Source organism: Orcinus orca, chromosome 19 (assembly GCF_937001465.1).
Source record: "Orcinus orca chromosome 19, mOrcOrc1.1, whole genome shotgun sequence".
Lineage (NCBI taxonomy): Eukaryota > Metazoa > Chordata > Mammalia > Artiodactyla > Delphinidae > Orcinus > Orcinus orca.
Window position 1 is genome coordinate 35,783,780 of NC_064577.1, and position 25,319 is coordinate 35,809,098.

At 41.7% G+C, this 25,319-nt stretch overlaps 1 protein-coding gene and 1 pseudogene across 4 annotated transcripts in view; one reads left to right on the forward strand and one right to left on the reverse strand.

Annotated features, from left to right (window-relative positions):
• TEX2 (testis expressed 2) overlaps positions 1 to 25,319 on the forward strand; it is a 106,734-nt gene that overhangs the window by 30,533 nt on the left and 50,882 nt on the right. For 3 of the 4 annotated variants that reach the window (XM_049702157.1, XM_004275633.4, XM_049702156.1), the window contains exon 2: positions 16,457 to 18,119. In XM_049702157.1, the coding sequence (XP_049558114.1) occupies positions 16,482 to 18,119 (1,638 nt within the window). In that variant the 5' untranslated portion in view covers positions 16,457 to 16,481. Of the gene's footprint in view, positions 1 to 3,312; positions 3,471 to 16,456; positions 18,120 to 25,319 lie in introns of all 4 variants that reach the window. The other variant, XM_049702155.1, reaches the window with a different exon arrangement.
• On the reverse strand, positions 6,864 to 6,988 carry LOC117203623 (uncharacterized; annotated as a pseudogene).

Consider the following 25,319-nt stretch of genomic DNA (forward strand, 5'->3'; position numbering starts at 1 on the left):
GGAGACAAAATTGGAGGCCTAGATGAGAGACAAGGCCTAGAATCACACCAGTGGGGAATCTGACTAGGAAGTCAGTATGCTAATACAGGAATTTCCTGGAAACAGCAAGGACATGGACCAGGTCCACATGCTACAGCCACCTCCTGGCTGGGGTCTACAGCAACCTGTACCCAACCCTCTCCCCCCATACCCTCCCTGGCTGGGATGAAGATCCCTGGCAGTGGGAGTGGCTCACGCCCATGTACGGATGTCTCGGATGTCTCGCAGGCAGTAGATAGCACTGCTAATGACTTAGAGAGGGTGGTACAGATGATGGTTTGGTCTTGAAAACAGGCCAGCCCTTCTCTTACCATGATCTCCTCTCCATTAAAAAAAAAAAAAAAAAAGCCAGGCAGAGTAGGAGGCAGATGGTTTTTTGTGAGAGGGCAGGGAATTGTGTCCCTGGGGGGCTCTGCAGGGCCCTGTAGAAGTGAGGGCGGTGGGAATGTGGAGCAGGTGTGGTGTGAATCCACGAGAGGGTGAAGCCAAGAGGTTGTGCTTGGAGGGATGTTTGTGCAGAGTAAGAACGAAGGAAGCGTTGGGGTAGAGAGCCTGTCCTTATCACAGCCAGGGCAGAGGCAGCCCTCTTGTAGAGTCTGGCGGAAGTCGGATGGACAAATGTCATCTGTTGCCATGGCACTTGCAAGTGCTGATAATTTGCATCTCATTCTTAGCTGACTCAGCCCACTCTCCACCTTTAACTAGAGGTAAAGGATGTTTCTACAGCTGGGCTAAGCAAGACAAGTCCAGAAGGTCTAGAAGTGTTAATGTGGGATGAACTGTTACAATATTATTAGAAAAATATTTTGACTTAATTGCCTTAGGCACATTAGTTCAAGTGTACTCTATTTCCTTTGCTTGACTTGAGCACTTGCCAAGAATATCTCTGGTGCAGAGTGGAAAAGTAGGACTCTAAGTAGGATTCACAGAATTATAGAATTTAGAGCTTTCTGGAAAATTCCTTGAAGACAATGGAGGACCCCCTCCCCCTTTACAATGAAAGAACCCAAGGTTAGGAGAGGTGAAGGGGGTGAGCCCTGTCACTGTCACTTGAGGGTCTTGGTCCTCCTTGGAGCTCCTGCCCCTGCTGCCTCATGGCTTCCCTTGGGTTGTGTTTTTAGTGACTGATTCCACTACCAACTGAACAGTTGTCAAAATCTCACACTTGGGTGGGACTTTGGGGCTGGGTCATATCACGGGGCTGCTCTCCAGGTCCTTCCCTGTCACAATCCTCAGTGGTGGTGGAGTGGGATGGGGGAAATCTCACCCATGGGACCTGTGGGCAAGTGGTTCTCTTCAGAGGGAACCACAGTGTGGACAGATGGCCATCTGAGACCTCTGCCAGGAACCTGGTATCTCTAGGCCTTCTTGCAGGTATTGAACGTGGCCTTGGGTTTCTTGCCTCCTTCCCTTTACTCATGCTCTGTCCTTCACTTGGAATGTACTCTCCACCCTGGGTCTCTGCAGTCAGCTTGTCAAATCTCCAAGGGCCAGCGCACACACCGCCTCTGGGAAGCCCTCCTTCATGCCCCTTCTCTCACCTCTTCCCCATCACTTCCTTTCACTCACTCCCACTGTTCTGCCCTACACACACTTACGCACATAGACTTCTCCAACTTGATTTTTTAAAAATTGTCTTCTTTGGGCCTCAGATTCCTTACCTGTAAATAAAATTCTGACATTAAGTATACACTTAATCAGATTTTACTGCCCTATATCAAGGTTAAGTCTTCTGATGCATGTATGAAAAGTATTGTTTCTCACTGAAAAAGAAAGCCTACTTTTTTCTTTAAGTTCTCAGAGAATTTTTTCAATTTATGAAGAATTAATCCAAAATACTTTTTGCACATGGAGAAGCTGAATGGTTAATAGATAAGAGTGGATTCAGATATGTAAACTAGGTTTTCTAGTTTACTGGTATGATTTGGAGGGGGAAAAGTTCAAATACTTTACTATTTATTATAGCTAGAAAATATGATTGTCCATATCAAGTCAGTTTTTCCAAAGTTAAATGTTTGATTCTTGTATAGGGAACAGAGAACATTATGTGTGTTACATATGTTACTGTCAGTGTTTTCTAAAATGATTTCAGAGAGTAATGCTTTTAGGCTGATAGAATGAGGAAGGCTTCCTCAGGAAGTAAAAACCCAGCAACTATAAAGAAAAAGATTGAGAGATTCAACACCTAAAAATATAAAACTTTGTATGTTTAAAAAAAAAAACCCATAATGGTAAAAAGTCAGAGATGGGGAAAAATATTTTCAGCACATTCAGTAGACAAAGTGTTCATGATACATAAAGTGAATAAGAAAAACCCTTGGGCAAGAAACATGAATGGCCAGTGAATAGAAGAGAAACAGATGGTGGAAAAAACATGAAATGATACCAAAGCATTGAGATGCCTTTTCCTCACCCATCAGATGGGCAATAATTAAAAATAATGTTTATTCTTGACAAGGGTTCAAGGTGGGCACTTTATAAAAGACTTGCTGTGTACACAAGATCTATATAGAAAGCTTTTCAAGGCAGCATTTTTTCTAGTGTGAAAACTGGAAAAAACTCAAATTTCTATCAATAAAAGAATGATTAAGTGGATGATGGTATATCTGTACTAGGTAGAAGAAGTGTGTATGCCTGTAGATTTGTATGTATTGGCATAGGAAGGGGTCCAGGAAATAATAAGTGAAAAACAAACAGCAAAGCAATATGCATAGTATGGTTACATTTAAGACTAAAAACAAAAACAGCTTTGTGTGTTTGTGTGTATTTATAAATGCATACAGAAGGACAGAGGATACATCCTAAACAGTTGATTTTGGGCATAGCAGGAGAAATTTTCACTTTTCCTCTCCATACATCTGTTTTTGGAGTTTTTTACAATGAGCTTGAAATTGTGTTTTTTTTTTTAAAATTGAAGTGAAAATTTATATATGCTTATTCAACCCTGTAATTCCACTTCTAAAAATAATTATTAAGGAAATAATAAGAGAGACAGTCAAAGGTTATGTATAGCATCATAATGTATTACAGCATTGTTTGTAATAGCAAAAAATTCCTAGTATCCTGTGTTGAAATGGTTACATTATAGAATATTCATTTTATAAAGCTATTTAAATTCATGTGTGAAAGAATCTTTGCTGACTTGGGGAAGTACTTACAAGTACAGTTAACATTTAGTAAATGCTTGCTCTGTACCAGGGACCATGCTCAGTGCTTTACCTAAATTGTTTTATTTAATCTTCTGAACCGTCTTTTGCCATTCCCATTTTATAGATGGAGAAAGGGAGGCTTGGTTAGGGTAAATAATTTGCCTGAGGGTCAGACTCCCACCAAGTTGGTAGAACTGAAGCCAAAGGCCTTGCCGATACCCAGATGCTGGATTACTTCACTGTGTTATCTTGAGTATAAAAACAGATTACAACATACATACGGTGTGACTCATTTTATAAAAATGAATCTTTCTGTGTCTTAGTTTTCTCATGGGTAAGGTGTGGGTACAATTTGATATTCTGAAGATAATTATTTTATTTTTAAAATTGACATACACTTACATGTAATTATTTCCCCCAGATTACAGAAGTATTTGGAAATACCTAATTTGTAGAATTTGGAAATACCTAAAAAGTAGAAAATAAAAATGACTGATAAGCCTGTTATATGGAGAAAACTAGCATTAATGCCCCCCAGCCCTTTTTGCCTGGTGTGTGTATAGGTATGAACATTATTGAGGTACTTAATAGTTACTGCAGAATTGGTTTCAGAAAAGTTTTTGCTAATTATGTGCCTACATAATAGAGGGTTTGTCTGCAATAGAGGGTTTGTCTCCACATGCCCTTGACAGCATCACATGTTATATTTTAATGATGGAATTTGATGACCAATATTGTCTCATTGATGTGTTTCGTAATTCTTTGTTGTATTTAGTCAGTTGAGCTCTTTCGTTTGTTATTGACCATTTGAACTTTTGGGTGAATTGCCTGTTCATGTACTTGGGAAGTATCTATGGAAGATGTCTTCCTAAAGTTGACCATTGAAGACCTTAAGCAAGACTATTAGAAAGTCCTTATAAGTGGAAGTTTCACTCTGCCTATTGGAATATGTTTTTCTTAAAGGGATGAATTGGCGGTCTGTAGTTAAAACTTGACTTCCTAAACATTTGGAATTTGACTTTAAAGTTTGGCTTTAAGGGACTTCCTTGGCAGTCCAGTGGTTAAGACTCTGCATTTCCACTGCAGGGGGCTTGGGTTCGATGCCTAGTCGGGGAACTAACATCCTGAACGCCTCACGGCATGGCCAAAAAAACATAAAAAAAAAAAAAAGGAAGTTTGACTTTAAAATTTAAGGAGTGATTGGTGAAATGTACACAGGACCTCTCTTATGCAACTTCCTGAGCGTCTATAATTATTTCAAAATAAAGTTTAATTCAAGTAGTAGTAAAACTTTGGCTTCCTCCCATAACTGAGTTTGACAACTCTGACTGGAAGGGTAGGTGGGAGGTGGGAGGGGGCAATATATGACAACAGACCCAAAGCCAAACAGTGGTTAGGAAACTGCTTTGTTGTTGATGGTGTTTTTAATTTGGAAATAATCTCAAACTTTAAAATGGTTATGGGAATTCCCTGGCAGTCCAGTGGTTAGGACTCCACGCTTTCACTAGGGCCTCAGTTCAATGCCTGGTTAGGGAAGTAAAATCCCGCAAGCCGAGCAGCATGGCAATCAGTCAATCAATCAGTCAATCAATGGTTGCAAAAATGAAAACTGAATAAGGAACAGCATTTACTCTTTCTCAGATTCACCCCTTGTTAACCTTTGACCCCACGAGCTTTTGAAATGTGCTATTTTGTGACCCCAGCCACTACCCTCTGCTCATCCTCCTTCTGGATTTTCAGCATGACAGTCTGCCAGGTTCCAGGTACTCACTCACCTGAACAAAACTGTTTACACCCAGGTTTCAAACTTCTCAAGAACCTACAGTGGTTCTGTTTCCTAAGATTTAAATATAAATCCAGACACTTAGCCTTCAGAGTCTTTGAACAATTGATTCCGTGCCTCTAAACTCCAATATTAATCTTCCTCCCGTGTCCCCCCAGTACAGCCCTTCAGCTGTAGCTAACCTAATCTTTAGTGACTCTTGTTCTGTCTTGATTGACTCGTTTCCATCTCGGTGCCTTTCCTTGTGCTGATATTTCATGTCCGCCATCTTATTTTGTTCACGTTTCTTCCTCGTTAAGTCACATACATGGCTTTTCTGCTTAAAAAAACTTTCCCAGACTTCTTTACTCTATTAGCACCACCTGATTTGGGCATACCTATCCTGAGTTTTCATTACTTTAGGGTTATTTTGTTTTGTTTTGAACTTTCATATAGATGTCATCATACGACATCCATCTGCTGTCTCCTTGAGACCCCCCACCCTGGCCCACCGTGGATGGCATCAGCGTTATCTTTTATAAACCTCCATAGGCCTCGTGTGGTTGTGCTGAAGGTATGACCTGATTTTGAATGAGTTACTGTGAACTGTATTTGGATTTCATTACTGGAACCATCGATTATTATAGCAATCTATAAAGCAAAATTCTAATCATATTGATGCTTTTGAACACCTTTTTCCTTCAGGGATGTGGCCCTCTTCCCAGGTAGGCCTTCCTCATGGCAGGTAAAAGTCCATGCAGTGGCTGCAGAGGGTGAAGCTCTTGTGTACTAGTAGTATAAACCTTGTGTTGTTTTGCTGGGCTGGAAGAGACTCTGAATGGGGGCCTGGGAACCTAATAACTAATGGGAAAGGAGTTCTGAGTTTCTACCAGTCAAGGTCTAAGTGCCTTGGGAGGCTTGCCTGTGCTGGTAGTAGAGTACTTTCTTTTTCTTTTCTCTTTTTAAATGAAACTAAGCCTAGCACTAGCTCATTATCTACAATGTCAATATTGATTTTTATTTGTGAGGTGGAGTATTAACAGATTAGAATGGCTGCTGGCAATTCTCATATGCTTCATTGACTTTAAATGAATCAAGGGATGGCTATTAAGATGTACTTGAGATTTTTAGGCTAAATCAGAACTTCCTACTATGGTTGTTTCTGACCAGATTCACCGTTTCCTCTGCAGCATCAAGGTGGAAAAAAATGAGCCTTGAGGCCCTTCTCTACTTTTCATGAAACCAAATGCTATTAAAAACTGCACAGATAAGAGATGTTAAGACATCCTCTGCAATACAATGCAGCTTGACTCTTTTCCGCTGCCAAGAGATGTTTTTGAATTAAGACTATTGACCGACACAGCCCATGCTAGCAGATGGTGCCCATACATCAGATGTCCAAGTGCAAGCTTGTTCAGAGACAGCAAATATCTAACGGGCCAAATTTTACAAAGATGAAGAATTTTCACAGTGATTTTGAAGGAGTAGGGGTGCTCTTGAGAAATGAGACATGTTCCTTCCAAACCAGGCTTGCCTCTTAAGATGCAGTATTACTGTGCTTTCTACATCTGGAGACACGTTTAATTTTCAGTCGAAGTTGCTTGCTTCCCTCCTCTTTTTCCTTCCTTTCAGCACTTCCTCTAATCTAGTATATGAGTTAGAAATTAATAATAATAATGTTGATAATAATAATGATAAGGGCCACATTACTATTTGTTCTAATGTAGAAGGACCAAGAGGAGGAGTTGCTGATAAATGAGTGGCCTGAAAGGAACTCTTTTCTCTTTTTATGTCTCTGTAGGACCCTGAGATTGAATTATTTCAAATACAGCTAGAGGTGGGAAGGGCAGTTATTATTAGAAAATTAGTCCAAAAAACTCACAAAAAACAAACCTATCAGATTCAGAGAGGTTATTATATCTGAGCTAATAAATGCCAACATTGAGTGTTGAAATAGCTCTTAATTTTTTTTTCCCTCCCTACATGAATCTTTAGTAAAAGGCAAAATATTCATTCGATTATGAAGAGAAGCACGAGTATGGATAGCTCTTCATTTTTCATTGTACAGTCTGATTTATTGTTGATTGGTTTTTCATGGACTAATTAATGATGATAACCTTTTTGAGTGACTAGAAATAAAATAAATTTCATGGATGTTTGGTATTCTAACCCTGACTCCACTGAGGTTGATAGGTTCCTGGAGTTCATGATAGGGAGGGAAGCTGGCTACTGGCTTCCTGTTGAGGCCTTTTGTTTTTTATGAGTTCAGATTAGATGGGAGCCATTGATTTGTTCCTTCTTTTTAGACTGGATAGAATGGAATCCTGCATCAATGCTGGGGAGAGAAACCCTTATTAGAGGCTCGCTCTCTTTCCACTTTCAAATTATTTGATTTATTCACTTAGGACTAGGCGACGTCTGAGCTTCCCTTTCTATTGGAATATTCTGTGATTGAGTTTTGTTTATTTATTTATTTTCTTAAAAAAATTTTTTTAATTGGAGTATAATTGCTTTACCATGTTGTGTTAGTTTCTGCTGTACAATGAAGTGAATCAGCTATATGTATACATATGTCCCCTCCCTCTTGGACCCCCCCCCATCCCACCCATCTAGGTCATCACAGAGCACCGAGCTGAGCTCCCTGTGCTATACAGCAAGTTCCCACTACCTATCTATTTTACACATGGAGGGTATTTATCTCAAACCTAATCTCCCAGTTCGTCCCACCTTCCCCTCCTGTGTCCACATGTCCATTCTCTACGTCTGTGTCTCTATTCCTGCCCTGCAAATAGGTTCTTCTGTACCATTTTTCTAGATTACACACATGTGCATTAATATACAATAGTTGTTTTTCTCTTTCTGACTTACTTCACTCTGTATGACAGACCCTAGGTCCATCCACTTCACTACAAATAACTCAGTTTCATTTCCTTTTATGGCTGAGTAATATTCCATCGTATATATGTGCCACATCTTCTTTATCCATTCATCTGTCGATGGATACTTAGTCCACGTCCTGGCTGTTATAAATAGTGTTGCAATGAACATTGTGTTACATGACTCTTTTTGAATTATGGTTTTCTCAGGATATATGCCCAGTAGTGGGACTGCTGTGTTGTATGGTAGCTCTATTTTTAGTTCTTTAAGGAACCTCCGTACTGTTCTCCATAGTGGCTGTATCAGTTTACATTCCCACCAACAGTGCAAGAGGGTTCCCTTTTCTCCACACCCTCTCCAGCTTTTATTATATTGATGATGGCCATTCTGACTGGTGTGAGGTGATACCTCACTGTAGTTTTGATTTGTATTTCTCTAATAGTGATGTTGAGCATCTTTTCATGTGCCTCTTGGCCATCTGTATGTCTTTGTTGGTGAAATGTCTGTTTAGGTCTTCTGCCTGTTTTTCAATTGGGTTGTTTGTTTTTTTGATGTTGAGCTCCATGAGCTGTTCATATATTTTGGAGATTAATCCTTTGTTGCTTCATTTACAAATATTTTCTCCCATTCTGAGGGTTGTCTTTTCGTCTTTATGGTTTCCTTTGCTGTGCAAAAGCTTTTAAGTTTAATTAGGTCCCAGTTGTTTGTTTTTATTTTCATTACTCTGAAGAGGTGGGTCAAAAAAGATCTTGCTGTGATTTATGTCAAAGAGTGTTTTTCCTATGTTTTCCTCTAAGAGTTTTATAGTGTCCAGTCTTACATTTAGGTCTTTAATCCATTTGGAGTTTATTTTTGCGTATGGTGTTAGATAGTGTTCTAATTTCATTCTTTTACATGTAGCTGTCCAGTTTTCCCAGCAGGCAACTTATTGAAGAGGCTGTCTTTCTCCATTGTATATCCTTGCCTCCTTTGTCATAAATTAGGTGACCATATGTGCGTGGGTTTGTCTCTGGGCTTTCTGTCCTGTACCATTGATCTATATTTCTGTTATTGTGCCAGTACCATACTGTCTTGATTACTGTAGCTTTGTAGTATAGTTTGAAGTCGGGGAGCCTGATTCCTCCAGCTCCATTTTTCTTTCTCAAGATTTCTTTGGGTATTCGGGGTCTTTTGTGTTTCCATACAAATTGTAAAATTTTTTGTTCTAATTCTGTGAAGAACGCCATTGGTAGTTTGATAGAGATTGCATTGAATCTGTAGATTGCTTCGGGTAGTATAGTCATTTTCACAATATTGATTCTTCCAATCCAAGAACATGGTGTATTTCTCCATCTGTTTATGTCATCTTTGATTTCTTTCATCAGTGTTTTATAGTTTTCTGAGTACAAGCCTTTTGCCTCCTTAGGTAGGGTTATTCCTAGATATTTTATTCTTTTTGTTGTGACAGTAAATCTGATTGTTTCCTTAATTTCTCTTTCTGATTTTCATTGTTAGTGTATAGGAATGCCAGAGATTTCTGTGCATTAATTTTTTATCCTGCAACCTTACCAAATTCATTGATTAGTTCTAGTAGTTTTCTGGTGGCATCTTTAGGTTTTTCTGCAAACAGTGACAGTTTTACTTCTTCTTTTCCAATTTGTATTCCTTTTATTTCTTTTTCTTCTCTGATTGCCATGGCTAGGACTTCCAAAACTATGTTGAACAGTAGTGGTGAGAGTGGACATCTGTGTCTTGTTCCTGATCTTAGTGGAAGTACTTTCAGTTGTTCACCATTGAGAGTGATGTTTGGTGTGGGTTTGTCATATATGGCCTTTATTATGTTGAGGTAGGTTCACTCCGTGCCCATTTACTGGGGAGTTTTTTATCATAAATGGGTGTTGAGTTTTGTCAAAAGCTTTTTCTGCATCTACTGAGATGATCATATGGTTTTCGTTCCTTAATTTGTTAATATGGTGTATTATGTTGATTGATTTGTGTATATTGAAGAATCCTTGCATTCCTGGGATAAATCCCACTTGTTCATCTGTATGATCTTTTTAATGTGTTGTTGGATTCTGTTTGCTAGTATTTTGTTGAGGATTTTTGCATCTATGTTCATCAGTGATGTTGGTCTGTAATTTTCTTTTTTTGTGATATCTTTGTCTGGTTTTGGTATCAGAGTGACGGTGGCCTCATAGAACGAATTTGGGAATGTTCCTCCCTCTGCAATTTTTTTGGAATAGTTTGAGAAGGGTAGGTGTTAGCTCTTCTCTAAATGTTTGGTAGAATTCACCTGTGAAGCCATCTGGTCTTGGACTTCTGTTTGCTGGAAAATTTTTAATTACAGTTTCAATTTCATTACTTGTGATAGGTCTGTTTATATTTTCTAATTCTTCCTGGTTGAGTCTTGGAAAATTGTACCTTTCCAAGAATTTGTCCATTTCTTCGTGGTTGTCCATTTTATTGGTATATTGTTATTTGTAGTAGTCTCTTATAATCCTTTATATTTCTGCGGTGTCAGTTGTGATTTCTCCTTTTTCATTTCACCCTTTTTTTCTTGATGAGTCTGGCTAAAGGTTTATCAATTTTGTTTATCTTCTCAAAGAACCAACTTTTAATTTTATCGATCTTTGCTACTGTTTTCTTCGTTTCTATTTCATTTATTTCTGCTCTGATCTTTATGATTTTTTTCCCTTCTACTGACTTTGGGTTTTATTTGTTCTTCTTTCTCTGGTTGCTTTAGGTGTAAGGTTAGATTGTTTATTTGAGATTTTTCGTTTCTTGAGGTAAGATTGAATTGCTATAAACTTCCCCCTTAGAGCTGCTTTTGCTGTGTCCCATAGGTTTTGGGTTGTTGTGTTTTCATTGTCGTTTGTTTCTAGCTATTTTTTGGTTTCTTCTTCCTTATTAGAGGCTTTCTCAATCTTAATGAGAGCTATGAACATCTTTACAAGGCATAGTAACTTTCATGGAGAGTTATAGTGAAGACTTTCATCAAGACCCATCTCCAGAACTGTTTGAGATATGCTGCTTCTTTGAAACATACCTGACTAAGGCTAAGGTTTGTAGAGCGTTTGGCTCTAAATAGCTTCCCCCCACCCCCCAAAAGTATGGGAGTGTAAATGAATACATTTGCATTTACAGTATTGTCTTAGAACATAACCACATGGTGCTATAAACACTAAAGAACAGTATGAGCTTTTTGAATAGAATTGTTTTAGTCAGCATGATAAGTAGTTCAAAATATTACGTTATTTCATTCTAAAGTTTTGAATGGTGCAATTTTTTTTTAATTTTATTTTTAATTAAGGGAAAGTATACATAACATAAAATTTACCAATCTGTTTTTAAGTGTGCAACTCAGTAGTGTTAAGTATATTCACATTGTTCTGCAACCGATCTACAGACCTTTTTCATCATACAAAACTCTAACTCTATCTCCATTAAAAAACAACTCCCTATTTCCTACTACCCCCAGCCCCTGGTAACTGCCATCCTACTTTCTGTTTATTTGAATTTGACTACTTTAGCTAGCTCACATAAGTGGAATCATACAGTATTCATTTTTTTTTGTAACTGGCTTACTTCACTTAGCTTAATGTCCTCGAAGCTCTCAGATCTAAGTGAGGGCTGTTTTGCTTCTGGTTCATCTACTACCAGGTAGATAGATGTAGCCCTTTGGCATTCCAGCTCATTGTGGAACAGTCTCCAGTTACGGCTCCACCTCAGCCAGCCCTGAACTTTGATTTCTGCTCAGAAGATCGATAAAATGAAGGTTCCAATTTGCCAGAATCAGCCAATGTTTTGAGGGCAAGAGCGGCTTCTGTAGGGCTCATCCCTCTGGGGTTCTTAATTCCTTTTGGCCTGGTGGTTCCTTACTCAGTTGTTGAAGCTTCAGTGCTTTTCAGATTTTTAAAAAAAAATGGATTTCATTGTTAGTTGTTTTCAGTAGAGTGGTGGACCTGATGATGGAGCCTGTTTTCCCAGACACCAGACCTCTGGCTTCAGTTTGTCAATGTTGCCTCTGCCACCCTCATCCATTCTGGGGCTGGACGAGGTTAATCTTTAGCACCACTTTGCTCATGACCAAATCAGACTTTTGTTTAAACATATCTCTGGCAGAAAATCATCCTATATGACAATGTGAGGCCCTCCCCTCACAAGACTCAAAATCAGTGTTAAAACCCACGGTCTTGTGCTGGTGGCTTTGGAAGAAGGAGACCTGCTGGGTGAGAAATGAACTTTTTTGACATTTCAATTCCTGAGGGCTTGAGATAAGGTTGTCCCCTTTTTTTTTTTTTTTTTTTGAGCCTGGTTATAATTGAATTGAGATAGCAGAGGGCAGGAGGCTACCTTTTTATGATGCTAGCTTGACAGATGGATAACGAATTCTTATTTCCCAATCCTGTTAATCACATGTTAGCTGTTGAGAACTCAGCTTTTAGTTCCTGGTAGAGCTGTTCATGCCAGAGCACGGAAGGCAGGTACCAAGGCCAGGACAAGCAATCATAATGAGTGTCCATGACATGCTTGAGGAGGTAGATTGCTGTGGTGGCAAAGGCATCAGGACATGAGTGTCAAAAGCCTGTGTCTAGGGCTTCCCTGGTGGCGCAGTGGGTGAGAGTCCGCCTGCCGATGCAGGGGACGCGGGTTCGTGCCCCGGTCCGGGAAGGTCCCACATGCTGCGGAGCGGCTGGGCCCATGAGCCATGGCCGCTGAGCCTGCGCGTCCGGAGCCTGTGCTCTGCAACGGGAGAGGCCACAACAGTGAGAGGCCTGCGTACCGCAAAAAAAAAAAAAAAAGCCCGTGTCTAACCATCTCCCCGTCCCCTCCTCATTCAGTGCTGTGTCCTTGGACCAACCACGTAAAGTTCCTGGACGACAGTCAGGTACTTTTCCTCTTGATCTTGACTGTCCTGCAGTGCTGTGACTGTGGGAGGGTCGGTTTTACTGGCCCCAGCCGCCAGCCATTGAAGGATGGAGAGGAGGAGGCTTGGAGGACTCCCCAGGAGGAGGAAGGAGTGGCCACTTGATGGTTTGTCTAGAACCCAAAGCAGGGACTCGAGTTCCAGGACACACAGTTATCCAGCAGTTTGAGTCCTAGAAGCAGTCTTTGTTTATCCCCTCATTTGCAGATAAGCAAACAGGGCCCTAAGATTTTCTTATATTTAAAAAGTAGTAGTGCTGCTCTAGCCTCACGTGGCATGTTTTAGTACAAAACTAGTGAGGTGGAGCTAGACTTCGGTCAGCATGGATTTGAGGGAGGTTACTCTAAACCTCTGAAGCCACTGCCTGAGCCCTGGAGAAAGACATTAGCCATGGTGAGCCAGACTACCTACTCTGGCTGGCTGCCTGGCACCTAGCTCTCTATGGGGCCCAGCTCAGGAGGCCCAGTTGGCTGACACAGACCTCTGTGGTCAGGCCACTCAAGATGGCTGTTCTCTTGCTCTCTACGTCCCCAGCCCGACCTGCGCCTGCTTCACCCACGCTCTGCTTACATGACTGACCTTCCTGCATGCTTGTCCCAGGCCCCAGTTAGTGATTGTTCTTATGAAAAGGGCGGTGAGGGGCACGCCCCACTGCTAGTTTCCCTGGTAACCAATGAGCAAACCTGACGTAAGTTCCCCCTATAACTGGCCGTCTCCCGTTCCCCCTGTGAGTGAAGGCTGCTGCCATGTCCTGCCCACCGTCCACTACCCAGGTGGGGTGTTGCTTCAAAACCTTGCTTCAGATACATAAGCTTCCCCATCCGTTAAACCGTTGATGTCTCCGTAGCTGCCTCCAGGGTCTGTCTTCTGTCTTGAAGCGGGGCAAGCACAGGGCTGTAGGCCTGCAGGGTGCAGCCCAACAAGACCTTAAGACAGTCTAGTCAGAGATCAGCAGAGGTCCCTTTAACCGGCAAGCCAAGGGGGCCCGACTATGTGTTGGAGGTTTGGGCAGATCGGCCCCTGATGGCCCTTCCTGGGCAGGTGCTGAGACCACAGGCTCCTGGACACACTGCTGTTTGGCCCTGTGGCCCTGGACTGGGCCTGACTTTGCCTGTGGACTCCCAGGCCATCCCACCCTCAACTATAAAAGAGCCTCTGCACTCTTGCCTTGCTCCTCAGAGGACGACTCACACTGTTCAGCCCCCCAGTCATGCTCTCTGTATGTGCACCTGTGCCTACAGTCACTTTTACTACCAGTGAAGCAGCCTCAGAGCAGCAGAGCCTTTCAGATCATCCTTTATGTTATTAAAGCAATTTAAATAAAGCTGATTTTTCAGGCTATTGAGAATTATCAAGTACCAAACTTTTAAAATTACCTCTGTAATTTTCTTTTAAAATTACCCTTATAAAAGTAGGTGACAGTTAAATGAAAAATGTGTGTTGCGCTTGGTATTTTTCTTCTCACTAAGCCAACAAACCTGTTGGCTTTGAGATAACAGGGAAGGATTGTCCTGGACCCGAGGCTGTGTCTTTCTAGCTTGCTGCCAGCTCCTGGATTTAAATTGCTTTGTCTGATTGATAGAGATCACTCCCTTTTCTTAGATCCAATGGGGATAGGAGAGCCTGAGGGTCATGAATGAGCTTGGGCAAAACTCTGTTGAAAAATTTTTATGAAAGTAATTTCTCTCAAGTATTGATACTGAAATGTGTTGTTTCAGATGTGTCCTTGTTGTGACTGGGCCCTTGAACTGTAATTCTTGTCATCGCTGGGTTATTTCCTGTTTCTAGTCAATAGTTTTTCTTGCCCACCTGCCCCAGGCTCCGCCCCCCCCCAATCCCCTCAACACACACACAGGTTTACCTTTTCTCTTGTTGGTAGTATCAGTTGCTAGCATTTTGAACATGAGTATTTGGTGGAAGACTTAACTATAGGAGTTTTTCAAATTAAAGAAACAAGCAAGGGACTTCGCTGGTGGTCCAGTGGCTAAGACTCTGCACTCCCAACGCAGGGGGCCCGGGTTCGAGCCCTGGTCAGGGAACTAGGTCCCACATGCTGCAACTAAAGATCCCGCATGCCGCTACGAAGATCCTGCGTGCCGCAACTAAGACCCGGCACAGCCAAATAAATAAATAAATAAATAAAAAGTATTTTTAAAAAGAAAAGAAAAAAAGAAACAAGCAAGCAACATAATGTTGATTGTCTATGGCAGATTACTTGTGTGAGTATATCAGATTGGGTTGTGTACTATCACCTGTAAACGTAAGCGTAGGGTTTTAGATTTGGGAAGGACTCTTGGTGCCTCGTTTAACAGATGAAGATTCTGAGACCCGTAGAGGTCTTGGCTTGTTCAAGGTCCCACAGAATCAGCTGGAAAAGGAGCAAGTATCAGAAGCCCTATTTCCTGGTCCCAAGGCTGCTCTTTCCTCTCTCGCATGATGCCTCTCTCGTACTGGTGGTCTCCCCCGGCTCCCCAATACCCACCCTCCATCCTGGACATGGAGAATAGACCCATGTGTCAGGACACACCATGCCTGTGCTCATCGTCATGGCTTTGTCCCTTCTTTCTAATCACACCCATTTAGCCACAACCTACCCCTCAGTTTAAAAGAGCGAGCGGGTGTCCTACCATCCGTGCTGCTCTCACCCTCCTCAGAACACCTGAAGGTCACTCCTCAAGTGTGTTTTAGCTCCTTTGACGGGGTTTCTTTCTAGATTGTGTTCATTTCCCTCTTGTAGGACCTGTCATGATGCCTTGTTCCCAGTAAATGGGCCGTAAGTGAATAGGGGAAGATGTAATGCACTGGGTGTCACAGGGTGCGCTTGGCTTCTTTTGTTTTTCTGCCCAGCTTTTCAGGTGTCTGTTTTCGCTCCAGCAACTAAGCTCCTGAAGGGCAGAAAGCATAGCCTCCATGTCTCTTGCCCTAGCTCTTAGCAGAGTTCTCAGTTGGTGGTGGGTTGCAGCATTGAGACTTCATTTTCCTGCCCTTTGATTCTTGGATTCAGTTTAAAATACAAGTTTGCTTTATCTTGAAGCCTCAGAAAATGGCCATGTCTTCATGGCTGCCTATATACTCTGGCCTTAGGGTACCTACCATTTGGGGAGTAAAGAAGCTGACAGATCACAGCAGTTAGTTTACAGATTTCCCTTACCACCCTTGGATACTTTGCTCCTTATATGCAGTGGCAAGATATATGAGCAGTGGTGGGAGACGCAAAAGAATTGTTAGGATTGCTGTGAACATTGCAATGAAAGCAGTAACCCTCCAGGATTAGCTTTTTATAGCTGGAAAACCACTGGTGAAATTTTTATTCCAAGATCCTCAAAATCGCCAGGATGCTGCATTTTAGCCTGTTGGACTTCTGGAGTAATACTGGTAGCAACTGTTGTGCAGGTCTTTCAAGCCTTGCAATATAGAATTACTGATAGAAATGAGCCAGTTAAGAGGGAGGAAACGATGAGTTAGATGTTGTGAAGGAAAACAGATTGTACGGGGTTTATAACACTTGTTTGTAGTTTGCTCATAAAAGAGAATGCCTAACTGGAATTTATCTGATGAAAATTAAACCATTAAACCTGCTCAAGTAAAAACAGTGGCCATCTGCCAAGTAAAACCATAATCACCATTTAGAAGTGAGCTTCACCTGCATTCCTGTCCACACACGACAGCGTGTCCCATGGAGAAACCGCTTTCTGACTTCTGGTTTTCTCGCTGTTTTCACAGAGCCTGAGCCCTTGTGAAGCCGGCGATGACAAGTCTGAATGGTCGCCATGCCGAAAAAACCATTGACATGCCAAAACCGTCAGCCCCCAGAGTGCACGTGCAGAGGTCCGTGTCCCGAGACACTATCGCCATCCACTTCTCGGCATCCGGGGAGGAGGAGGAGGAAGAGGAGGAGGAGTTCAGGGAGTACCTGGAGGAGGGGCTGGACGACCAAAGCATTGTAACGGGGCTCGAAGCCAAGGAAGACCTCTATCTTGAACCCCAGGGTGGCCATGACCCCGCTGGCCCTGACGCCCAGCTCATCCTGGCAGACGGACTGTCCGTGTCCCCTGCCATCTTGCCCGTCTCCGAGAACACTGCAAAGCTGCTGGAGCCCCCTCCTGCAGCAGCACAAGTATTAAGCACGGTGCCATTAGCTCTGTCCCCGGGCTTGTCTTCGTCGGGGCCCTTAGCTAGCTCTCCCAGCGTGTCGTCCCTTTCTGAGCAGAAAACCAGTTCTTCCTCCCCGCTGTCCTCGCCTTCCAGGTCTCCCATCCTCCCTTCCAGTGCCTCGTCCTCCACCCTTTCCAGCGCAAAGCCCTTCATGAGCCTCGTGAAGTCCCTGTCGACCGAGGTGGAGCCAAAAGAATCCCCCCACCCGCCACGGCACCGGCACTTGATGAAGACGTTAGTCAAGTCTCTGTCCACCGACACCTCCAGGCAAGAGTCAGATAACGTGTCGTACAAGCCACCCGACTCCAAGCTGAATTTACACCTGTTCAAGCAGTTCACGCAGCCGCGAAACACAGGTGGAGATTCCAAAACTGCGCCCTCTTCCCCTCTGACGTCGCCTTCCGATACACGCTCCTTTTTTAAAGTGCCCGAAATGGAGGCGAAAATCGAAGACACTAAGCGACGCCTTTCCGAAGTCATATATGACCCTTTTCAGCTTTTTAGTAAAATTATAGGGGAAGAAAGTGGCAGCCATAGGCCCAAAGCCTTATCTTCAAGTGCTTCAGAGCTCTCCAATCTGTCCAGCCTGAACGGTCACTTGGAAAGCAATAACAACTACAGCATCAAGGAGGAGGAGTGTGACTCCGAGGGGGAGGGCTTGGGGAGCGACCCTGGCGTCCCCAGGAGTGACCACCCCCAGTCCTCCGAGGACCCTGCGAGAGAGGCAGAACCGAAGAGTTCTCAGGGGAGCAGTCTGAAGGAGGTAGGCCTGAAGACCGGCTCTCTGGTTCTTGAGAGGTGCTCTCTGTCTGCCTTGGTGAGCAAAGAGGATGAAGAGTTTTGCGAACTGTACACTGAGGACTTTGATTTGGAAACGGAGGGAGAGAGTAAAGCTGAGAGACTCTCAGAAGTCCCTCTCAAGCCAGAGGTGCTGGCGGACGATGGCATGGCTCTGGACAGTGACCACGAGGTGGACTCGGCCATGCAGCACCCCGAATTGCCCGTGAAGACTCTGGGCTTCTTTGTCATGTGTGTCTATGCGTACCTCATCCTCCCCCTCCCCCAGTACGTGAGTGGACTCTTTCTGGGCATTGGCCTTGGATTCATGACTGCAGTTTGCATGATTTGGTTTTTTACACCACCAAGTGCTCATAAATATCACAGATTACATAAAAATCTACAACACTGGAACCCAAGGTCTCTGGATATCAAAGAACCTGAGATACTGAAGGTAAGCCTCTCCTCAGTAGCTGGCTGGCATCCAGCCTCATTTTAGATCTGACTTTATTCTTTTAGTTCATTGTCACAGGTTTTTGCCCAAGCAGTGTTTTTAAGACTTTGGGATCTGTTCATTCTCCAGGCACCCAAGAGACTTGTTTGGTAAACCTCATTCTAGTTCAGGTTTTGCCAGTTCACCATGTGGTTTTTCAAGGCTCTCCATGGCTCTGGAGAGTAGCATTTCTATCCAGTTTCCATTCCGGTCTCTCTCTAAATTTGCCAGGGATTTGCTACTTGCTCAGGATTCGTTATAGCTGAGTCTGTTAGGATTAAATATTCTTGAGACCTCGGAGCAGGGTTAAATACTCTTGGAATGCAAGAGAAGGGACGGAGGAAGAGAAGGCAGACTAACGTCAGGGGTGGGCCACTGCTGGCACTAGTCTTTGCTCTGCGCACAGTGGGGTCTGGGCTCGAGAAGGAGGCATTACCTTCCCGTGCACGTCAGATCTCAGGATTTGGGCCTCCTGACGGGCGGCCGAGGCAAACCACTAGGGTGCAGAAAGAAACTACTAGAACTTCCAGTTGTGTTTATTTCTGCATATTTAAAAAGTTTCTGGTTGTTGTGTGTTTCACAGTATACACCCTATAGAAGTACAGCTGTAGCTTGTATAGGTCATAAGTCATAGGCACATACACACTTCTTTGTATATATATTTTTTAATTTTGGTAAAATACACCTAACAGAATTTACCATCTTAACCATTTTTAAGTGTACAGTTCAGCGGTATTATATTTAATATTCATTCACATTGTTGTACAGCCATTACTACCATCCAGCTTGTAAAACTGAAACTCTAAACCCATTAAACAATAACTCCCTATTTTCCGCTCTGCCTAGCTCCTGGTAACCACCGTTTTACTTTCTTTTTTTTTTTTTATTTTGAATACTCTAAGTATGTCATATTAGCGGAATCACACAGTATTTGTCTTTTTGTGACTGGCTGTTTCACTTGGAATAATGTCCACAAGGTTCTTACCTGTTGTAGCATATTGCAGAATTTTGTTCCTTTTTTAAGGCTGAATAATATTCCATTGTATGGCTATACTTACTACATTTTGCTTATCCATTCATCTGTTGGTGGACACTGGGTTGTTTCCACATTTTTGCTATTGTGAGTAATGCTGCTATGAACGTGGGTGTATAAACAGGTCTTCAAGACCCTGCTTTCAATTCTTTGGGGTATGTACCCAGAAGTGAAATTGCTGGATCATATGGTAATTCTAATTTTGATATTTTGAGGAACTGCCATACTATTTTCCACAGTGGCTGTACCATTTTACATTCCCACCAATAGTGTACAAGGATTCCAGTTTCTACACATCCTTGCCAACACTTGTTATTTTGATAATTTTTTTATAATTCAAAGCTTGTTTGGTTTCTCTGTTAATAGGTTTGTCCTCCTCTCTGTTTAAATGAGTGCTCAAAAAATGGCACCATGATCTCTATTTATTACAACACAAAAACGAAAACAAAAACCCCACAACAAAACAAGGGGAAGAACTCTCAGGGTCCGAAATACTGTTTGTCTTGTTTTGTTTTTTAATTTCATAACCTTTTTTCCTTATTTAAAAAAAAATGCACTATCAATGTTTAAAAAACCACAGAAAACCCAAAGGAAAAAGATATTCTTTATCACACTAGTGGGAAGGAATTATAGTTAATATATAATATATACATATATGTACATATATATTTGGTACATATCCTTGTTTTTTCCTACATTTCTGCATGTATGAGTACATATATCACACACATTCACACTCATGCACTCTTTTTGTTTTGATTTAATGGGATCATATACAGGCGTATCTCAGAGATATTGCAGGTTTGGTTCCAGAGCACCACAATAAAGCAAAATATTGCAGTAAGGGAGTCACATGAATTTTTGGTTTCCCAGTGCATATAAAAGTTATGTTTACACTATACTGTCCTCTGTTAAGTGTGCAATAGCATTCTGTCTAAAAAAAACAGTGTATATATCTTAATTTAAAACTACTTCATTGCTACACAATATTGTAAATAAACTATACTTCAATAAAATAAATTTTTTAAAAAAGTTACTGCTAAAAAATGTTAACCATCACCTGACAATTCCGGGTTGCCACAAACCTTCAATTTGCAAGAAATAGAACATAAATGAAGCTTAGTAAAGGGAAACACAATAAAATGAGGTATGCCTGTGTTTTGCAGTTCAGTCTTTTTTTTTTTTCCCTTTCACATGGCAATATGTTATGAGACTGTTTCTTTTTTAAGAGAAGCTGGTGCTGAATCTTGAGGCTATGGCACACTTAAGCTTAGCATTAATATAAGAAGTGGAGCAAAAGTGACTCATTATGCATGGTTGCTAAACTTTTTTGATAGGGTGGTGCCGTGACTACCTGAATTACACGCCCTCTAAGGAAGTTAGCGCTAACTTTAGCAAAGAAAAATGGTACTTACATTAACTCCAGTGCCTAATGACTGACCACAGTATTCAGTTTAAACTGGTTTGAGCTCATAATTGTCTTGGGAAGATTTTACTTTTAATCCAGTCAATCTTTAATGCTGAGTCCAATTTACTAAGTAGTCTACTGATTAATCAGGAACTTACTACCTACACGGAGGATGACAAAGTTATAGCACAGTGTGGTTGTTTTGATTTGATCATTGAAACAGTAAAGGCAGCACTACGATGCTGAGCACGGACAGAGGGCTGGGTGTTGGGTATATTATCTCATTTAATCCTCATCACAACCCTTTTCAGTTAAGTTGTGTGCTCATGAGGACATGAAGGCACAGAGAGGGAAGTTACTTTCCCAAGGTCACGTAGCTAGTGAGTAGGGGAGCCATGCAGGACTGATTCTTTCCTTTCTTTCTTTTTTTTTTTTAAGGAAGGTGTTTCGCCCTTGATGCCTGGGATAAATGTGGTTTTTTGTTTCTTTTTTTAATAAATTTATTTATCTTTGGCTGCATTGGGTCTTCGTTGCTGCACGTGGGCTTTTCTCTAGTCATGGCAAGCGGGGGGCTGCTCTTCATTGTGGTACGCAGGCTTCTCATTGCAGTGGCTTCTCTTGTTGTGGAGCATGGGGTCTAGGTGCATGGGCTTCAGTAGTTGTGGCATGCGGGCTCAGTAGTTGTGGCTCATGGGCTCTAGAGCACAGGTTCAGTAGTTGTGGCGCACAGACTTTGTTGCTCCACGGCATGTGGGATCTTCCCAGACCAGGGCTCGAACCTATGTCTCCTGCATTGGCAGGCGGATTCTTAACCACTGCACCACCAGGGAAGTCCCAGGCCTTGGTTTCTTTATAAAACGGTTCTGTGAACCTGTTTCTGGGGGGAGTTGAAAGAGTCACTTTTTGAATATGGCTTGATTCCAGGGATTCGTCAGCTGGTTTGAGTTATTTTCTGTGCATCTGATGCTATTTAGTTGGTTTTTTATAAAGGATATGATGCAATTCTTGAGGGCAGGTATGGAAAAAATTTTTAAACATTCACTGATATAGGAGGCTATAAAACCTCACTCTGTGATAAAATTCTCTAGTACAGAGGCCTAGCCCCTTGATCCTGCATACTTCCTGCCCTAAGTAGACTACATCTGGAAGCCCATGAACCAGTCAGGCGGGGAGCTTGGTGCTCGGGACTGTTTTAGGAGACCATGTGATTTTTAAACCTCTGAACCATATAAGTTCTCATCGGTGGGCCCAGGCAGTCCTTGCAGCCTGGACTGAGAGTCTGGTTCCTTTATTGGCTTCATAAACAATTCAAGGAGCGTTGCAGTTTTGTTTGTTTTGTTTATGTGCCTTCACATGACAAGGAAATGGGGGGAGAAAAGTAAAGCTTTTCTGTACTTTATCCAGGTGATTTTATTATTCCATCCATACTGCAGACATTTGTGTTTACAAATGACACTGCAGCAGTGATGAGTGTGTGGGCTGGTGAGCCAAAAAGACTACTTTGCAGCCAAGTAGTAACTCTTCTCAAAGACTGCTGTGGGGTTGGTTAGGCCTCATGGTACCCTACCACCTCCCCAGTAACCCCACCAATCAGCAGCTCTACTGTCTGGAATAGAAGCTGTCGAAGCCTCTGTGAGGCCAAAGAGCTGTCACAAAGTCCACAGAATAACTCTCAGAACCTTCTCCAAAGCCTGCTTCTTCTTAATGATGGGAATTCATAGCTAATACGAAGCAGCAATTAGGAGAAAGATGTTGCCACCTGCATTCATAATAAAGTGACATGTGAATGCATGAAAGCCGGGGGAAGACCAAAATGTTAGGAGAAGCTAATGGGACTTACAGCATGGGGGCCTGGGTAAGTTAGCTCCTGGCGGGGCCTTGTTTGTGCCACTGAGTCCAGGGGCGGCATTGTGAGCAACACCCCTAGGTGGTAACCTTCCGGGGGTTTTACTTTGGGTGACTAGCTAGATACCCTGAACCAGGAGCCCTGGGAAAGAATGTGGGAGAATGAGGCATTTAGAGTCAGCATATTGCACTTGGGGTGTTTGCCTTGCTGAGTGTTCTTAAGCAAGTTGGATGCTCTTTCTTTTCCAAGAATGTACTTGTCACATGACCAGGAGTATACAGTCAGTCTCCATATCCTCAGGTTCCCTGTCCCCATACTCAACCAACTGCGGATCAAAAATATTTGGAAAAAAATTCCAGAAAGTTTCAAAAAGCAAAACTTGAATTTGCTGCATGCTGGCAACTATTTGCATAGCGTTTACATTGTATTTACAACCATTTACATAGCATTTACCCTGTCTTAGGTGTTATAAGTAATCTAGAGATGATTTAAAGTATATGGGGTGGGGGCACTTCGCTGGTCCAGTGGGTAGACTGCATGCTGTCAATGCAGGGGGCCAGGGTTTGCTCCCTAGTTGGGGAACTAGATCCCGCACGCATGCTGAAAGTAAGAGCCCGCATGCTGCAACGAAGATCCCACGTGCTGCAACTAAGGCCTGGCGCAGCCTAAATAAATAAATATTTAAAAAATAATAAAGTATATGGGGGCGGGCTGTGCATAGTTTTTATGCAAATACTACACCATTTTATATGAGGGACTTGAGCATCTGTGGGTTTTGGTATCTGCGGGGTCTTGGAACCAGGCCCCCTTGGATGCTGAGGCACGATTGTATTTAATTCACTGCTGTTCTTGCACACTAAGTTTCCACATGTCTATAATGAGAAGCTTCCTGAAGATTTCAAAAGGTTCTTGGGTTTATGTTTGAGTGTATGACATGTAGTTGTGAATTACATTCATGAGTAAATTCTTTATCTCAGACTTATAAACCACCTGCAGAACACAGCAGTAGGGTGTTGGTTTCAGGAGTGATGATGTGTCTCTTTTTGAAAGATATGGCCTAGAAGGTTGACTAATATTACATTTACACCATTGCAAAACTAACAAATGAATTTTGGAGAACCTTCTTTCCTTAGGTCATGTCATGTTTAGATATTTAATAAGAGGGATAGGTTTTTATAATAATCGCATTCCCTAAATACAGGCTGTGGTTTTGACATATAAAAGAATACTTTTTAGGGAGAACATTATCAATTTTGAGAATAAATTCTAACTTGTAAGTTTAATCTCAATTTCATGCAATTCTTTCTTTTCAGAAATTAGAGTGAGCAAACTTTAAGGCAAAAACAGCCTCATTACATACAGCCAAAAGAGACTCACTGCATACAGCCAAAAATGGTTGCTCTTTTTTGGTGTTTTATAATCCTTAATACAATGAGTACAAGAAATTAAAAAAAGTATTTCTTTCCATGTTGTACTTAACTGAAAATATCCTGCCCTTCTAATGGGTCACTTAAGTTTCTGTGTTTGGCATTTATAATCATGGCTATTTCCCAGTGCCCCTTGTTGCTTAGGGGAGTTTGTCGGGTGAGGTGTTTCACTGCAGACACTCTCACTTGCAAGCAGGTACCCCATGTTTTGAGTTGGTTGGAGAAGCAACTGTGGGGAAAATGCTTCCAGAATTACACAGGAGCAATGGTAAGGATGTCAGGTGGCCCCAGCATGATTTTTTTCATCTTTTATTTTTTAATGTTTTATTGTAGGGGATTTCAAGTATACACAAAAGTAGAGAGAAGAGTATAATGAATCCCCATGTATCCAATACTCAGCTTCAACAATTATCAACATTTTGCCAGTTTTCCTCTTAACCTATTAACTTATGACATGGCTGAACCGTAATTCTGGTCCACCTATAGGTAACTGCAGTTTGTAGCATCATTTCCTTGGGAAGATGCATCCTGAATTCCAGCTAGCTATTGGAGGACCATCCTTTCTGGTTTTGTTCCAGGTGTCATCTATGGAGTGAAGAGAGAGGCTGTGAGCATTGTGGGTCTGAGATTTCTCAAATCATGTTTTTTTTGAAAAGTAAAGTATTAATCATGAAAAAATATCAATGCTATATACCTTTTCACTTCTAAATTTTATATGTAATGTGTAAAGAAGATACAAAATCCATCGAAGATTGTTCTTATTGTGCAATAATTAGCCTTTATTTTGCCTTCCGCCCAAAGACAAGGAGGTTGTAAGCAAGATGGCCCCGGGGCATGAGCATGTTGTCATGTTGATGCCCCAGCGGCTCTTGTGAACTCTCTGATTCATTCTGTTTCTCCTTTCAGTGGTCTCCAAAATGGATTGCTGAAGGCACGATCCAAGAAGAAAATATTAAAGTTTCTTTTTGTATATATTTTTACTCTTTTTATCTATAAGAACGTAAAAAAGCCTTGCTAATATTTAACATACAGATGACCATATGTTGACCTTTGGTCAAAATCCTTGGAAATTATCAAGAAGACTGGTTGAAATACGGATTTACATCCATTATCATTAACAGTGAGCCTCACCCTAAGTATATATATTGAGCCTTGAGGTGTCAGCTGAAGATAGTACAAAGCTGTCAGAAAGCCATAACTAAAAGTTAGTGAAAAGGCTAATTATTTCATTTTTTGCTCTTTATTTCTATTTTTTAATTTTTATAAAAGCTGTATTATATTAGAACATGTATATAATTTATAAATAAATGTCTACATTCTGAGTATATACTCAAAGAAATTTAACTGACAGGATATGTGATCTAAAGCTGATCTACTAATTTATTTGCTTGCTGATCTATTTTATAATTTCAACACTTGTTAATGTGATTTAATATTTATCATGTAT